Genomic DNA, 18,023 nt, shown 5'->3' on the forward strand with positions numbered 1-18,023 from the left:
GTCCGTCTCACGAACCCGTCCTCCGATATCCGGAGCCGGGGCCGAGGTTCCGCGATCCGCCGGTCCGATATAGCGAGAGTTTCCAGACTCCGGGGTGCGCCAGGCCCGCGCGCGCTCTCTCCCCCTCTGCGCAATTTTTCTCTCTCTCCTCCCCTTTCCCCGGAAAAACCCAAGAAAAGGCAATCGATAAATTGGCTTTTTTTAAAGTGTGAGTTACAATAATAGAATGATACAGCGCAAGAGGCCATTCGGTCCATCGTGCCTGTGCCAGAGAGAGCTAGCCACTTAGTTCCACTCCCCTGCTCTTTCCTCACAGCTCTGCAAATTTTTCCTTCAAGTATTTATTCAATTCCCTTTTGAAAGTTACTTTGAAAGATAGTTGGCCTGTGGTTCAATTCTTTTGGTATAACTTCAGCCTGGCAGAAGTGAACTGAACTGAAACTGAGACACACTGGGTATTGCTGGCATTTCTGTTTTTATTTCAAACATTGTCAATTTACTTCAATAAAAGGACACGGTCCCATTTCGAAGAGCAAGGGCGTTCTCCCTGGTGTTCTGGAACCAATATTTATCCCTCAACCAAAATCACTAAAATTATCTGGTCATTACCTGATTGTTTATTGTGGGATCTTGCTGTGTGCAAATTGGCTGCTGCATTGCCTTCATTACAACAGCGACTACGCTTTGAAAAGTACTTCATTGGCTGTTAAACACTTTGGGACGTCCTGAGGTCATGCAAGGCGCTATAGAAATACAAGTTATTTTTAATAGCAGTTCAAACCTTTCACCTTCCCAGCCATGTGAAGCCCTGCCCTGTCACAATGTGTAGAGTACAGGGCTTGACGAACTCAGTGGCTGAAAAGTCTCAGTCACATTTCACCTTGAAGTGAACCCTCTCCACTCACTCACTGTGTTAAAGTCCTTAGTAATTATTCATTTACTTGCTAAGTGATGATCATATTTAGATCTCAGTTGCAAACGGTATCAAGTTATAAATAATGTGCAGCTGCAGACAATCTCCAGGGTAATTAGCAAAAGAGTTTTGGAAGGTACAAAAATAAATAGAATAAATCACTCGCAACAATCTTCGTTGCATCCTCGGTGCCTCCTGCCCTCACACAGCTGTCCGTACGATCGAAGGTGTGCTGTACACCAGTAGTGCCCGTCGGTACGGAGGGCCTGCTCCCTGTGATCAGCCACCCCTGATCTTTCGCGCTTTAACCTCTATTTTGGAATTCATGGTTTGGGGGAATAACTTAAATTTAATGCCAAAAATCAGACAGCTTTAATTAACTTAAAACGTTATCCTTCCCCTCCCCGCTCTCCTGGAAGAGCTGGCAGTACACGACCCTCAAGTAGTCACACTTTGTGCAAGCCTAGACAATAGGCTATTCATCTGTGGAAGACCCGACGCCCACACATTTTCCAGAAAGGACGACTGGTCAGCTATCAGGAGTGGGGTTCTGACCTGCCCCTCCCTACTCTGTGGTGCCAAGGTCAATAGTCACGCCCTGACTGAGACCAGTTCACTGAACAGAGCTCAAGGACTGTATGGCTTAGTGACCAACAACTTGCATTTATACCTTTAACGCAGTAAAACATCCCAGGGCGCTTCATAGGAGCGTGAATCAGTCAAAATTTGACACCGAGCCACATAAGTAGCTATTAGTACAGATGACCAAAAGCTTGATTAAAAGAGGCAGGTTTTAAGGAGGAGAGAGAGAGAGAGATATAGAGAGGTTTAGGGAGGAAATTCCAGAGCTTTGGGCCTAGGCAGTTGAAGGCACGGCTGCCAATGGTGGAGCGATAACTATTGGGGATACGCAAGAGGCCAGAATTAGAGGAGTACAGAGATCTCGGAAGGTTGTAGGGCTGCAGGAGGTTACAGAGATTTGGGGCGGGCGAGGCCATGGAGGGATTTGAAAACTAGGATAAGAATTTTAAAATTGAAGTGTTGCCGGGCCGGGAGCCAATGTAGGTCAGCGAGCACAGGGGGTGATGGGTGAACGGGACTTGGTGCGAGTTAGGAAACGGGCAGCAGAGTTCTGGATGAGCTTAGGGTGTATTATGAAACAAATATCTTGAAAATAAGATCTAATGTTGGCAGTTAACAATGGCCCGCGGCAAGCTATACAGATACTGTGACTAAGTACCTTCAATCTCAGTTTTCATCACCTCCCTACAGATATTTCTTGTGTTCAGCTCTGTGAGGCACATCCCGTTAGTCTTCCCCAGACATTGCCAGGATTGCTTCCACCCTCACACATCCATAAACATTCAGTTGTTTCCAAGAGGTGTGTAATCAAAGACACTTTCCCTGACCTGCCATCTACTTGGTTCCATAACCCTTAGTACCCTTGCATAACAAAAAAATCTTATCAATCTCAGTTTTGGAATTTTCAATTGACCGAGTTTCGATGCTGTGGGAGAGGTGGACACCCGACTGGAGAGATCTCAATGGTGAACTGCAGGAGAGATGGGTAGATTTAGACCTTAGAGAGAAAAGGAAGGTTAGAGATGGGCTGGGGGTGGAGGGGGAGGTAGGGTTGCCAACCCTCCAGGATTGTCCTGGAGTCTCCAGGAATTGAAGATGAATCTCCTGGACTCTGCTGCCAGCAAACCCAGGAGAAAAATCCTAGAGGCGTTAAAAAAAAAGTGTTTTTCATATTCTTTGAACACCTTTGTTTGTTAGCTATAGAAATATTGGAAATGGGGAGAAAAAATTGTTGGAGGCGGGAGGTCATGTGATGACTCCTCCAGGAATACATCCAACCAGAGTTGGCAACCCCTTGGGGGGGGTTCCTGGTGCTTGTTTCAGTGGCACCCTCCCTCACCACATTATGAACAGTGGGACATAGGTGTGCGAGTCAAACAGCGACATTGTAACTATTAAAACCTCGTTTACTCAACACATTTATTAAGCTAAAAACCCAGTTTCAGTGTGCTAGAAAGAAAACATTTTCACAAACTATGGCATTTTATTTCAAATGGAAGCCTTTGAATTTGCTTACATTTTTTTTTACAATAAATTACATAATTTCCAACCTTTTTTGGAATCTAATAAATATTATATAACTTTCAATAAGTTTTTGTTTTAAAGTACATTGAGCTGTTAAACAAAGGTCCCACAGTCTTGTACAGGGTCAAAATATTCTCAAACCATTGTCAAAAAATTCTTTTAAGAGCACAAGCTACACAGACCAAACAAATAGGGCTTTTCCTACATAGATCCTGTGTTAATTCAGATGCGACTGAAATCCAACAGCTACAAACATAAAACCATCTGGCAGGTCCTGCGAAAAGACATGAGCCCTTTCACACTTTTTTGATACCTTTTAAAAAAGATAAAAAGCAACATGCTAACTTTGAATTGAGGTACACCAAAGTTACCATATAAACAGTGAAACAGTCTGTACAGGGACGTACAGTGCATCAACGGCACTGCTCTTTAAATACAACTCGATGTGGGGGTGTTCTAAATATACAAAAGGCATTACAAAAAGAAAGGGATCACAGGTAAGTACATGTGTCAGACAAAGAACACACTCATTGTTACATACAACATAAAATCCGGGCAAACAGGTTTTTTTGTTTATTCCAGGGCATGGCTGTGGACTTCAACTTGATTTCAAATCCTCTGACGGCACCTAATAATCGCAGCAGATCCCAAAGAGAGCTGGTAGACTGTCGCTACACAGCCTAGACGTGTCTGAAGGCTGCTTTGATCAGCCTCGCTAATGATAAAATAAGCTTTAGAAACCAAGTATTTTTTATGCTTTCAGAAAAAAAATCCCCTTTCATTTACAAGGAAAAAAAAACACAAAAATATAACTTGTCATCATTTCCCTAGAATAAATATATCTTTTAGGCTGGCAAGTAAAATGTTCATTATACACAGTTTTTAAAGAATTTTTACAGTTTTGTTAGCTATTTTCTCTCTTTTTTGACGAAATGTTCTGTATCAAAATTAAAGAAAAAATATCAATGACTTTATATAAAAATGACAAAATAGGTTTCCTCTCCAACTTAACAGGTCAGGGGAAACTCACAGTAACCTTTCCCCTTAGATTCAAACCTGTAAACACAAGGCAGTAATCAGAAAGGAATCTCGTATGCATTTTGGTTACACATTGAAGGCTGACGCCAAAAGCACTGTGTCCCAGCACTCACTGCCTGCTGTAGTCTTTGAATTACCTGTGCTTGTGTTACACAAAATAATGCAAGCAATCCTTCTCTTTGTTTAAAAACAGTAACAGTAAAATTCATTTAAGAAACAGCAAGCTTGTGCGATAAAGAGAACCAAATCAATACCAGAGATCGTCAAATGGTCCCGGTTCAACAGGGGAGCGGGGTGGGGGGGGTGGGGGGAGAGAAAGATCGAGCCCACTGATACGCTGCCGGAGCTGGTAAAATCGGCCCAGTAATTGGCGTGCCGTGTACAGAATCTTCAGGCAAGGAACACAAGAGGCAGAAACCCCTTATTGCCCCCCAAAAAATATCAATTGTAAGGCCTGCGCATCAACAGTTATACGATTCCCAGACAGACTGCAAATGGTTATTGCTCCGACAGAACACCTCATTGTACTTCTTCATCTTCGTGAAAGTGCACTTAAGTGCTACGTTAGTTTTGCTGAGAAGCAGTTTTTTTCTTGTGGAGTATAGTGCTAGCTGAATTGTTTTCTCGTGGGTATTTTTCTTTGTGCCTCTATCCAGCGTTTCTTTTTAAAAAAACAAAATAAAATAGCCCCGGGAGCCGTTTAAGTGCACTGTGCCTCGGGAGGTCCTTTCATCACCTACATTCCACCGACAGACCATTCTGTGACGAGTTGGCTACGGATGGGTCAGCCAGCGTTAGCATGACAGCCGCTGTGAGGGAGCTGGACGAGGGTGAGGAAGAGGAGGATGCTGTCATCACAGAGGCGTTTGCTGCAGATTAGAAAAGAGAGAAAAAAATGGAATGGTTGAAATTTTCCCGAGCTAAATTACACAGACACCAGCTAGAAAGAAAAACTTGCATTTATATAGCGCCTTGCACAACCTCAGGACGTCCCAAAGCGCTTTACAGCCAATGAAGTACTTTTGAAGTGTAGTCATTGTTGTAATGTAGGAAACATGGCAGCCAATTTGCACACAGCAAGATCCCACAAACAGCAATGTGACAATGACCAGATAATCTGTTTTAGTGATGTTGGTTGTGGGATAAATATTGGCCAGGACACCGGGGAGAACTCCCCTGCTCTTCTTCGAAATAGTGCAATGGGATCTTTTATGTCCACCTGAGAGGGCAGACAGGGTCTTGGTTTAACGTCTCATCTGAAAGACTGGACCTCCGACAGTGCAGCACCCCCTCAGTACTGGCACTGGGAGTGTCAGCCTGGATTATGGGCTCAAGTCTCTGGAGTGGGACTTGAAACCATAACCTTCTGACTCAGAGGGGAGAGTGCTACTCACTGAGCTACGGCTTACAGCAACATGGTTTATGATTTTCGGTTGAAATTTACTCTATAACTGAAGGACACGTATGGCAATGACCTAACTTACAGCTTGCAACTAGAAATCTGGTGGCAGTGCAGGGTTTTGGTTTTAATTTGGAGAAGAGGAAACTCTCGCTAGTATGGATTGACAGGACCAACAGCTTTTATATTGCCTGTTTGTACTGTTGCCCTCCAGGGAGAGGTGGCTTCGGTGCATTGTTCTCCCAAATCTAGAACCAAGAAATGGGATCACACAGCTCTAAATGAAGAGCTAGCACCGGCACAGGCACCAAGGGCCAAACAGCCTCTTTCTGTGTTGTAATTTCTATGTTTCTATTAACAACGACAATTTCTATTTATAGAGCGCCTTTAATGTAGTAAAATGTCCCAGGAGCGATTATCAAACAAAATTTCACACAGATCCACGTAAGGAGATATTAGGACAGGTGTCCTAAAGCTTGGTCAGACAGGTAGGTTTTAAGGAGTGTCTTAAAGGAGAGGAGAGAGAGGCAGAGAGAGTAAGTTGGACATTAGATCAGAGAAATTGAAACCAACTGAGTAACAGGACAATTCCTTCAGCGGGAACTTGAGAATGCACAAAGTGCCGGTGGACTTACTATCGCGGTCCTTCTTTTTCATGCGTTTTCTTCTTCTGTCAATGGAGGCCACCTCCGATTTTAGGGAGAGATAATGGCGCCTGACTTCCTGTAGCTTCTCTTGAAGGAATGCGATGCGTTCCACACCGCTCATGTTTTCAACATCAGCTGTAAGCAGAGTTTTTCTTTTAGAAACAATGAACGACAGTCGGAGGACCTCATTCACGTGCCACATGTCTGCAGCAATAATCTGTTTAAAGTGTTTCTGTACTTCATCCTCTCAACAACAACTTGCATTTATACAAGGCCTTTAATGTAGTAAAATGTCCTGAGGTGCTTCATAGGAACATAAATCAAACAAAAAATTGACACTCTTTTTGTGTTCTCTTTGTATGTCTTCTACTTTCTCTCTTTCTGTATTTTTCTCTGTGGCTCTCGCATACTTTTCTCACTGCATGAGGCTAGAGATTATGTGCTTTACTATATGAGACTAACTAACCCTTGGCATAAGTTCCTGCATGAGACTAATACATGAGGTGCGTTACTGCACATGGGCAATATGTGATGTACACAACTGCACGCAGCGAATACCTGATTTGCATTACTGCATGAAGGTAATACGTTATCAATATAACTACTACTATGATTAAATTCCTGTTCTGTCAGCTCAGCAGCAGAAATGGGGCCGAATTAATTCACTCCATCGTTATTGGTTATGAACTAGCTGGGCCGCTTCAGTTATCTCTATCCCATTCTGTGACCAGTCACTGTTGACATTGTCTATCCATGTAAGGAATCTTACAACACCAGGTTATAGTCTATCATTGTCTATTCAGCATTTCCTTGGTTTCCCCAAGCTTCTTGTTCCATGTACTCCTGTGTGTAGGGGCAAGAAGGGTATTCCAGCTGTTTCCATTCCAGAAATGTGCCCAAACCATTGCAGTTTCAACCATCAAATCTTCTCCGTCTCTTCCGTGCCGAATGGCACACGAGGCGACCTGTTTCATCCTCTGGTTTCTACCCCGCAGAACGCGCTCTGTGTTATTTTTGTAACAAGGACCCCTTTCACTGACCCCTTGGACAGGCTGACAGCCTGACTCACAACCCGCTTCCAGGAGGACTGGCTAGATATGAAGGGGGGGGGGGGGGGGGTGTGGTCACTACCATCGGACTCGAGTACCCCGCTGGGTTACTGTCAACCAAGTATTCGTAGGCTGGAACTCTCATCTCTGCTCGCTGGGACTGTCTGGAATGGAGCTTAAATCAACCATCAAATATTTAAAAATATATTATTCGTTCATGGGATGTGGGCGTCGCTGGCAAGGCCAGCATTTATTGAATAGCCTCCCAGAACTAATGTCTAGGCTCGCATACGAGAATAGCACCCAGGGCAAGGGGCTGGAGTATCTGATAGTGCCTGCAAAACTGGACCTGGCGAGAGATATTGTTTTCAGGAAGGAAGGAAGGGTACAGCATTCTGATAGTTTCCCATGGGAAGTGTAAACCACCACCTTGGACATCCCACTCACTATGCAACAGAAAACTTTTCCAGTTACTTTACTGTCAAATATAACCAGACTCACCCATCTGAATACTCCATTTATAGCTTCTGGATGACCTGCTGCTCTGCTCCTTCTGCTCCTGTGACACCTCCTTCTCCCCATTCCTAGGAGGCTTTCCAGGGGCCAGTACTTTGGCTGGAGACGAGCTCCCCGGCAGAGAGTTGGTGCCTGATGGTACCATGGAGGAACTCTTCTTCACTTGTACTGATTTGGCAGTATTTTCACCCGCAGACATCTCTTCACTATCACTGCTGTTTGCTGCACACGCAAAAGAAAGGAAGAACTTGCATTTATATAGTGCCTTTCATGACCTCAGGATGTCCCAAAGCGCCTTACAGCCAATGAAGTACTATTTTTGAAGTGTAGTCACTGTTGTAATGTAGGAAACGCGGCAGCCAATTTGCACACAGCAAGATCCCACAAACAGCAATGCGATAATGACCAGATCATCTATTTTAGTGATGTTGGTTGAGGGATAAATATTGGCCAGGACTCTGGGGAGAACTCCCCTGCTCTTCTTGGAATAGCATAGTGGGATCTTTTACATTCACCTGAGAGGGCAGATGGGGTCTCGGTTAACGTCCCATCTGAAAGACGGCACCTCCGACAGTGCAGCACTCCCTCAGTACTGCAGTAGGAGTGTCAGCCTGGATTTTGTGCTCAAGTCTCTGGAGTGGGGCTTGAACCCACAATCAAAGTAGAAAGAGAGTCAGACCCAGCAGGTTCAGCAGAAGCTGAAATCAGGGTGCGACAACTGAAGTCAAAACATACAAACCGACTTCCCTAATGGCCCATACCGTTTGCCCAGTGACAGCTGCATCATATAACTCAGGACAGTGCCTCATTTGATCCCCTATCCATGTTGAGTTAGCACATCTTAACTGGGGCAGGGGTAGTAGTAGGGGAATGCCGCCGTTGGTCTAGACGCCCAAGTTGGGTTGCGAAGGTGAGAAAAAAAATTAAAATAGGACGGGAACTCCCTCTCCTGATCTGTGTCCAGCGACCCCCACTGAAAGTGCATGGTGGCATCTACTGGGCTCGGCTATGCTCACAATCAGGAGAAAAGAACTCAACACATTAAACCCCACAAAGCGCACACCAGCATTTATAGTGCTGAACATGAGCAGCAGTCATTAAGTGTCCTCACCGGTCCGATTTTTCTTTTTATTGTTAATCCCTGAACGTTTGTGACTGCGTTTTTGCTTCTTGGTTGAACTTCCTCCCTGAGCATCTTTTGGTCTTTTGTGACCAGTAGCAACTGGAAAGAAACAAAAAAAATGAAATCATATTTCAGATCAAAAGAATTCAAAGTCAAACCGAGGTTAACAGCATTATCCTGACTCCTTACACCCTGAATAAATCCCAACCTCGTTTAATCTTCTCTACCGGAAATACAACATGTACAAGTGCAATAGTTACTGTGAGTACAGCCTGCAGCGCTCTCATCTAATCACAATACACTAATGGGCCATCTGCTTTCCAATGTCTAACACTAGCATTTTACATCCAAACATGATAACGCCTGACATTTCACAGGAGCACCACGTTGACAGCTTGGATCAGAGTAGGATTAGTTGTATCGCAGGCTCCACACAAGAGGGCACTCTTGTCAACTACATAGAATTACATAGAATATACAGCACAAAAACAGGACATTTGGTACAACTGGTCTATGCCAGTGTTTATGCTCCATATGAGCCTCCTCCCTCCCTACTTCTCTGCAACCTTTGTGAGGTTACCTTCTGCTGGAGACAAGCACACAGTGAGACCCAGCATCCTCTGCACAGCAAGTGACAACCAACAGCCTCAGGATTATACAGAGAGTACAAATCAAAAACAATAGCAAAAATACTGCGGGTGCTGGAAATCAGATATAAAAACAGAAAGGGATGATGGTATAAGGCAAAAAGGTGGTAACGGGACAAGTAAAGAAACAAAAGATGGGTCTAGAAGAGCTGTTAAAGATTTCAGCAGAATAGCAGAGGGGGGGCGGAAGCATGGAAAACATGGCAAAGAGGAGAAGGCTCATGTGGCCCGGGAATGTGGCAGAGAGGGGCGGGTAGATCCCAGGGGTGTGGACCGACCATTTGCATTCACAAGACTGCTCTCCGTTCCCAGCTAGCTCACCCATCCACATTCTGGACCTTGATTTTTGGGCAAGGCAGGTACGTTCAGTGCATGAACTGCATTTATGTTTTCATTTAAAAATCTCAAATCGTCAGAACAGTTATGTCCACTCTTTCCCTAACCCAAGCAATCTTTTCAGAGGCTTATTGTTTTGATCCATAGCCTGGCAGTGAGAAAGAATTTACATTTATACAGCACCTTATCACATCCTCAGGACATCCCAAAGTGCCTTACAACCAATGAAGTACTTTTGAAGTACAGTCATTGTTATAATGTAGGAAATACAGCTGCCAATTTTGTGCCTAGCCAGGTCCCACTAATTTCAAATGAGCTGAGCAGCAACTTGCATTTACAGAGCACTTTTAATGTAGTAAAACGTCCCAAGGTGCTTCACAAGAGCGATTATCAAACAAAATTTGACACCGACCCACATAAGAAGATAATAGGACAGGTGACCAAAAGCTTGGTCAAAGAGGGAGTTTTTATTGAGAGGGGTTTAGGGAGCGAATTCCAGAGCTTAGAGCCCAGGCAGCTGAAGGCACGGCAGCGAATGGTGGAGTGTTGAAAATCGGGGATGTGCAAGAGGCCAGAATTGGAGGAGCGCAGACATTTTGGAGGGTTGTAGGGCTGGAGGAGGTTACAGAGATAGGGAGGGGCGAAGCCATGGCAAATATCTACCACCATCCAGTAACCAAGGAAATAAAGCACTCGGAACGATCGAAAAACACTTGCATACTCTGCTTTTTGTGCTCAGTACCCAGTGCCGTACTGAGGGAGCGCTGCACTGCCAGAGGTACCGTCTTTCTGATGAAATGTTAAACCACGGCCCCATTTGCCCTCTGAAGTGCTCTGGGGTGTCCTGAGGATGTGATGAGGTGCTGAATAAATGCAAGACAAAAACTAGCGATTTTTCTGGTCTTTATGCGTCAGTACCAAAATAAACCATATGGTGGCATTTATTCACTAAGACACCTAGAAAGCGTGATATTCATTTAAAAGAAATCTGTACGTGAATACATTCTTTCTCCAATTTTCCTGTCTTACTTCTTCCCAAGTGTGTTTATTAAATTTACAATGCTCACACTGACACTCCCCAGTTATTAACATAGTGACTGCTTCTACTCCAATTCAAACTTGCAGCAAATTATCAGTCGCTACTGAACTGACAGGTCAACAACAATATGCATCTATATAGTGCCTTTAACATAGTAAAAAGCCCCACAGCGCTTCATGGGAGCATAACCAAACAGAAATGGCTGCAAAAATTGCATCAAAAAAGATCTCACTGATTACCATTCTTGGTTGGTTATAGAGACTTATAAAGTGAAACAGCTAAATGACATGACATTCTACAAGTGACATAGGAAGATAGGAACAGGAGGAGGCCATTCAGCCCCTCGAGCCTGTTCTGTCATTCAATTAGATCATGGCTGATCTGTATCCTAAACTCCATCTACCCGCCTTGGTTCTGTAACTCTTGATACCCTTACCTAACTAAAATCTATCAATCACAGTTTTGAAATTTTCAATTGTCTCAACAGCTTTTTGGGGGAGAGAGTTCCAGATTTCCACTACCCTTTGTGTGAAGAAGTGCTTCCTGACATCACCCCTGAACGGCCTAGCTCTAATTTTAAGATTATGCCCCCTTGTTCTGGACTCCCCCACCAGAGGAAATAGTTTCTCTCTCTCCACCCTATCAAATCCTTTAATCATCTTAAACACCTCAATTAGATAATTATTCGTGCACACTGGGAATTAAATAGCAGGTCAGAGCTGGCTGTGTTTCACATGGGCCAGCTGTCTGAACGGCCAGCTATTAAGAAGTTAGGTTGGATTAGATTAGACTAGTACTAAACCAGTGCGACTTGCTGGGACTCATTATACTTCTGATAGTATTTAACAGAAACGGGCAATGTATGACAAAACCAGTGTGTGTAAGATCTGGTCACAGCTGTAGTTCAGTAAAATGGTTGTAATACAGGTCCAGCTGCTGGGGCCTTCAATTGAAAATCAAATAGATTTCCTAACCACCCCCCGACAAAATTTCTCCCCTGCCCCCCTTAAGAGAGCGACTCCTTGCTGGTGCACAGTGCCCCCATTACCTCTCCCAACTAACAATTATTCGTGCAACTGCCTCGACAGGAAGTACCTTCGCATCTGAGTCAGAAGGTTGTGTGTTCAAGCCCCGCTCCAGAGACTTGAGCACATAATCTAGGCTGACACTCCAGTGCAGTACTGAGGGAGTGCTGACCAATAATTTAACCAACATCACTAAAACAGATTATCTGGTCATTATCTCATTGCTTTTTGTGGGATGTTGCTGTGCGTAAATTGGCTGCTGCATTTCCTACCTTACTACAGTGACTACACTTCAAAAGTACTTCATTGGCTGTAAAGCACTTTGGGACATCCTGAGGTCATGAAAGACACCATATAAATGCATGTCTTTCTTTCTTTACTGACAGGGTGACCAGGGAGACAGTAGAACCCAACCCAATCATGCCTCCTTCTAACATGCACCACATGTCAACTTCCAGCTGAGCTTGGTGATAGCAGGAATGCCGGCCACTAACCCCTCTCCCTAACCCAGGGGCAGGGCTGATGTCAATTGTCACTTCCCTACTACCTATCTAACCGAAACTCAGCAAAGACAGTCAGTTCAAAGCAGGACGTAATGGTAAAAAGTCAAAATTAAAGGCTCTTTATCTGAATGCACGGAGCATTTGTAACAAGATAGATGAATTAATTGCACAAATAGAGATAAATGGGTTTGACCTAATAGCCATTACAGAGACATGGTTGTAAAATGACCAAGGTTGGGAACTAAATATTCCAGGGTACATGACATTTAGAAAAGACAGGCAGATTGGAAAAGGAGTGGGTGTAGCCCTAATAATAAAGGATCACATAAGGACAGTGGTGAGAAAGGATCTTGGCTCACAGGATCAGGAAGTAGAATCAACATGGTTGGAAATTAGAAATAACAAGGGGCAGAAAACACTGGTGGGAGTAGTTTATAGGCCCCCTAATAGTAGCTATACTGTTGGACAGAGTATTAATCATGAAATAATAGGAGCTTGTAACAAAGGTAATGCAGTAATCATGGGGGATTTTAATCTGCATATAGACTGGGCAAATCAAATTGGCAAAGGCAGTTTGGAAGACGAGTTCACGGATTGTATTCGAGACAGTTTCCTCGAGCAATACGTCGTGGAACCAACCAGGGAACAGGCTATTTTAGATCTTGTATTATGTAATGAGATAGGGTTAATTAGTAATCTCACAGTAAAAGAACCTCTGGGGAAGAGTGAACATAATATGATAGAATTTCACATTGAGTTTGAAAGTAACGTACTTAAGTCAGATACTAAAGTCTTAAACTTAAATAAAGACAATTACATAGGTATGAGGGGCGAGTTGTCAAAGGTAGATTGGGAAAATAAATTAAAGGGTTTGACAGTTGAAAAGCAATGGCAAACATTTAAAGAAATATTTCAATATTCTCAACAAATATATATTCCATTGAAAAATAAAAACTCCAGGGGAAAAGTAATCCACCCGTGGCTAACTAAAGAAGTTAAGGAGAGCATTAGATTGAAAGAAGAGGCCTATAATGTTACCAAGAAAAGTAATAAGCTTGAGGATTGGGAGAGTTTTAGAAACCAACAAAGGACGACCAAAAAATTGATAAAAAGGGAGAAAATAGAATATGAAAGTAAACTAGCAAGAAATATAAAAACAGATTGTAAGAGCTTCTACAGGTATGTAAAAAGGAAGAGAGTAGCAAAAGTAAACATTGATCCCTTAGAGGCTGAAACAGGAGAAATTATAATGGGGAAAATCAGGAAATGGCAGATGCGTTAAACAAATATTTTGTATCTGTCTTCACAGTAGAAGACACAAAAAGCATACCAAAAAAGAGAGGGGAATCAAGGAGTAAATGAGAGTGAGGAACTTAAAACAATTAATATCACCAGAGAAAAAGTACTGGACAAACTACTGGGACTAAAAGCCGACAAATCCCCTGGACCTGATGGCCTGCATCCGAGGGTCCTAAAAGAGGTGGCTGCAGAGATAGTGGATGCATTGGTTATGATCTTCCAAAATTCTCTAGATTCTGGAACGGTCCCAGTGGACTGGAAGGTAGCAAATGTTTCCCTCCCTTACTGAAAGCGGGGTAAGAAAAAACAGAAAACTACAGGTCAGTTAGCCTAACATCGGGAAAATGCTGGAATCCATTATTAAGGAAGTGGTAACAGGGCACTTAGAAAATCATAATAAGATTAGGCAGAATCAACATGGTTTTATGAAAGGGAAATTGTGTTTGACAAATTTATTAGAGTTTTTTGAGGATGTAACTAGCAGGGTAGATAAAGGGGAACCAGTGGATGTCGTATATTTGGATTTGCAAAAGGCATTTAATAAGGTGCCACATAAAAGATTGTTACACAAGGTAAGGGCTCATGGGGTTGGGGGTAATATATTAGCATGGATAGAGGATTGGTTAAAGAACAGAAAATAGAGAGTAGGGATAAACGGTTCATTCTCAGGTTGGCGGGCTGTAACTAATGGGGTGCCCCAAGGATCGTTGCTTGGGCCTCAGCTATTTACAATCTATATTAATGACTTACATGAAGGGCCGAGTGTAATGTATCCAAGTTTGCTGACGATACAAAGCCAGGTGGGAAAGTAAGTTGTGAGGAGGACACAAATAGTCTGCAAAGGGATATGGACAGGTTAAGTGAGTGGGCAAGAAGGTGGCAGATGGAGTATAATGTGGGGAAATATGAGGTTATTCACTTTAGTAGGAAGAATAGAAAAACAGAATATTTTTTAAATGGTGAGAAACTATTAAATGTTGGTGTTCAGAGAGACTTGGGTGTCCTCGTACAAGAAATATAAAAAGTTAGTGTGCAGGTACAGCAGGCAATTAGGAAAGCAAATGGCATTTTGGTCTTTATTGCAAGGGGGTTGGAGTACAAGAGTAGGAAAGTCTTACTACAGTTGTACAGGGCTTTAGTGAGACCACACCTGGAGTACTGCGTACAGTTTTGGTCTCCTTATCTAAGGAAGGATGTACTTGCCTTAGAGGCGGTGCAATGAAGGTTCACTAGATTAATTCCTGGGATGAGAGGGTTGTCCTATGAAGAGAGGTTGAGTAGAATGGGCCTATACTCTCTGGAGTTTTGAAGAATAAGAGGTGATCTCTGAAACATACAGGATTATGAGGGGGCTTGACAGGGTAGATGCTGAGAAATTGTTTTCCTTGGCTGGAGAGTCTAGAACTAGGGGGCATAGTCGCAGGATAAGGGGTCGACCATTCAAGACTGAGATGAGGAGGAATTTCTTCATGCAGAGGGTTGTGAATCTTTGGAATTCTCTACCCTAGATGCTGAGTCACTGAATATATTCAAGATGTGGAGATGCCGGTGATGGACTGGGGTGGACAAATGTAAGGAATCTTACAACACCAGGTTATAGTCCAACAGTTTTATTTGAAAATCACAAGCTTTCGGAGCTTACCTGACGAAGGAGGTAAGCTCCGAAAGCTTGTGATTTTCAAATAAAACTGAATATATTCAAGACTGAGATGGATAGATTTTTGGACTCTAGGGGAATCAAGGGATATGGGGATCGGGTGGGAAAGTGGAGTTGAGGTCGTAGATCAGCAATGATCCGATTGAATTGCGGAGCAGGCTCGTGGGGCTGTATGGCCTACTCCTGCTCCTATTTCTTATGTTATGTACCGAGAATCGAATCCGGGTGCTTGGTGTGTAAGCCCAGATATCTGGTTTCATTTACGTAGGTCAGGGTGCCGAATCAATGCTCACTCATCGTGGGTCGGTCTCGACTTTGTGCGATAGTGTCAATGGGATGATAGCGAGTCGGCCGCAGGTTTTACATCTCTCCTCATTTTTATCTCTGTTCAAGTCAATGGGGAGAGATGTAAGACGGGCTGCCGATTTGCTATCACCCGCTTTACACTGTCACACAAAGTCAAGATCTACCCCATTGAATTTTAAAAGAAGCCAATGAGAGTCAGCAAATGAGAGTCCAGAATTCCAGGTGTGTTGTACTGTGCGATATTACAACCCTACACACTTCGACTCCTACTGCAATATTGCTCCCAGTAAGGTTCTGCTGCACATACAGGACATTTCACTCTTCTCCCTCCTCCAGGGTATAAAGATCGCCCGGCACTATGTGAAGAGCAGAATTTGCTCCCAGTATCCTGGCCAACATTCCTCCCCTGACCACCAAACACAGGTTAGCATTTGCCATCTGTGGGGCCTCTGCTGTGTTGTGTTTGCTTACACCACAGTGCCTGCACTTCAAAAAGAATCCATTGGTTACGAGGCACTCCTTAATGTCCTGAGGAAGTGGTGAGGTGCTATGCAAATGCCAGTTCTTTCATTCTAACCAAAGACCAGCTCCGCTGTAGACCTATTTCAGAAATGCCCCAAAATTATGGAAAGTGAAATTTTGCACATTTGACCTCCTGGACTGCAGCACTAACAGAAACCTGATGTGCCTTTTCATTTGAAAAAGGAAATATTTTCATTATAGTTACTGTACGGCAGATAATCTTAAATCCCATATGGTTGGAAATGATATTTATAACTAGTGATTAAAACAAATTGTGTACTTTGTTTTAATTATTAATATAAGCACTAACCCAGTGTGTGTGCAGCCAGAGCTCCTGCTACTATCAGTGAGATGACCATCTCATCTTTCCATGTAACAAGACTCCTGCTACTAGAACCATATAGGTGCACATCAGCAGCTAATTGTCAGGCTTCATTTCAAGTTGCAGAAACAGAGGGTAGTGTGTCCCTTCCCCAGCCTGTCCACAATGCCCATCCTTCCTCCAAAGATGTGGGGCCCTGACAGCACATATCTCACACCCTGCCCAAACATCATAACATCCATAAGCTGCTCTACCACCACCTGCACCCAATGAGAACAATTCGACCACGATAATGTTACTCAAACGTACCCAATCTCCAAAAACCTCAATATATTCGCAAGCACTGTAGCAACTCGCCAAGGCTTCTTCGGCAGCACCTCCCAAACCTGCAACCTTCACCACCCAGAAGGCCAAGGGCAGCAGGTGCGTGGGAACAGCACCACCTCCAAGTCACACACACCATCCCGACTTGGACATTTTTCGTCCGTTCCTTCATCATTGCTGGGTCAAAATCCCTGAACTCCTGACCTAACAGCACTGCGGGAGCACCTTCACCATACGGACTGCAGCGGTTCAAGAAGGCAGCCCACCATCACCTTCTCAAGGGGCAACTAGGGATGGGCAATAAATGCCGGCCCTGCCAGAGATGCCCATATCCCAAAAATTAATTTTTAAAAAGCTCGACAATTCAGCCAAATATGTAGAATTTGCACAATGGAAAAAGTTAGTGCAAATTTAAATTCAAAGCTGGCTTTTAGGAGTGAAGTCTACTGCTGGTAAAAAGCTCTACTGCAGTAAAAGCAGCTCAGTGCACATACCCTTAAAGCACATCAAAGTAATTCTATCCAAAGCAGTTTGTGTTATTAAACCGATCGCTCGAGCTTTCACACTAAAGCAACTGTTACAACTTCTTGGCATAATTTTTTTTTGAAGAGCAGACCGGATATAAAAGTTCATGTCAACATTCTCTCTCATACTCTCCTTGTGAAGTTAAAGATGTTCACTACGTCCCATACATTTTTAAGCTGCGTTTACGTTACAACTAACTGTAGTGTCGCTGCTAAGTCTCACTGACTTTCGTTGCATTGTAAAGGCAGCCCCAATCTGGAGTGCGGGCCCAACCTAACACTGGAGTGAAGCGGAGCAAGAATTCCTGAAGGAGGGCATCTCGCTCCACTTCACTTTGGTCGCACATCAGATTCTAACATCCCACTTACACCACATAAGTTAGACATCAGTGCAAATCAAAATGCGTGCAGACGCCAAACTTGTGGAATAAGCACATCTTTAAATTGTAGGTGGACATCACTCGCATCAGCGGCATTAGGCTTCTCATCTTCACTGGCACCGACATCCAATTATCTGTCACTCAATTTTAGTTATCTTACCAATGAGAACACAACTGTACAATGATCAAACCTGAACGTCATTTCAAGGAGTAACATAAACAAGATTCCCCACTGGAACAACAAAATCAGTGATTGATAAAGGGTTTTAAACATCAAAGCTGCGATAAATGCAACCTTTGGTATAAGTGTGCTTGCTCACGCGCGCGCGGAATCCTGAAATTCCAGCC

The 18,023-nt window shown here is 43.5% G+C and overlaps 1 protein-coding gene across 3 annotated transcripts in view; it reads right to left on the reverse strand.

Moving 5' to 3' along the window:
- Positions 1-3,339: 3,339 nt before the first annotated feature.
- The window catches only part of arid4b (AT-rich interaction domain 4B), a 147,091-nt gene continuing 132,407 nt past the window's right edge, over positions 3,340-18,023 (reverse strand). For all 3 annotated transcript variants that reach the window (XM_067984117.1, XM_067984115.1, XM_067984116.1), the window contains 4 exons: positions 8,780-8,890; positions 7,654-7,890; positions 6,092-6,238; positions 3,340-4,926 (listed from right to left, as the gene is read on the reverse strand). In XM_067984117.1, the coding sequence (XP_067840218.1) occupies positions 4,790-4,926; positions 6,092-6,238; positions 7,654-7,890; positions 8,780-8,890 (632 nt within the window). In that variant the 3' untranslated portion in view covers positions 3,340-4,789. The remainder of the gene's footprint in view (positions 4,927-6,091; positions 6,239-7,653; positions 7,891-8,779; positions 8,891-18,023) is intronic.

The sequence above is a fragment of the Heptranchias perlo genome, chromosome 5 (assembly GCF_035084215.1).
Source record: "Heptranchias perlo isolate sHepPer1 chromosome 5, sHepPer1.hap1, whole genome shotgun sequence".
In the NCBI taxonomy this organism is placed as follows: Eukaryota; Metazoa; Chordata; class Chondrichthyes; order Hexanchiformes; family Hexanchidae; genus Heptranchias; species Heptranchias perlo.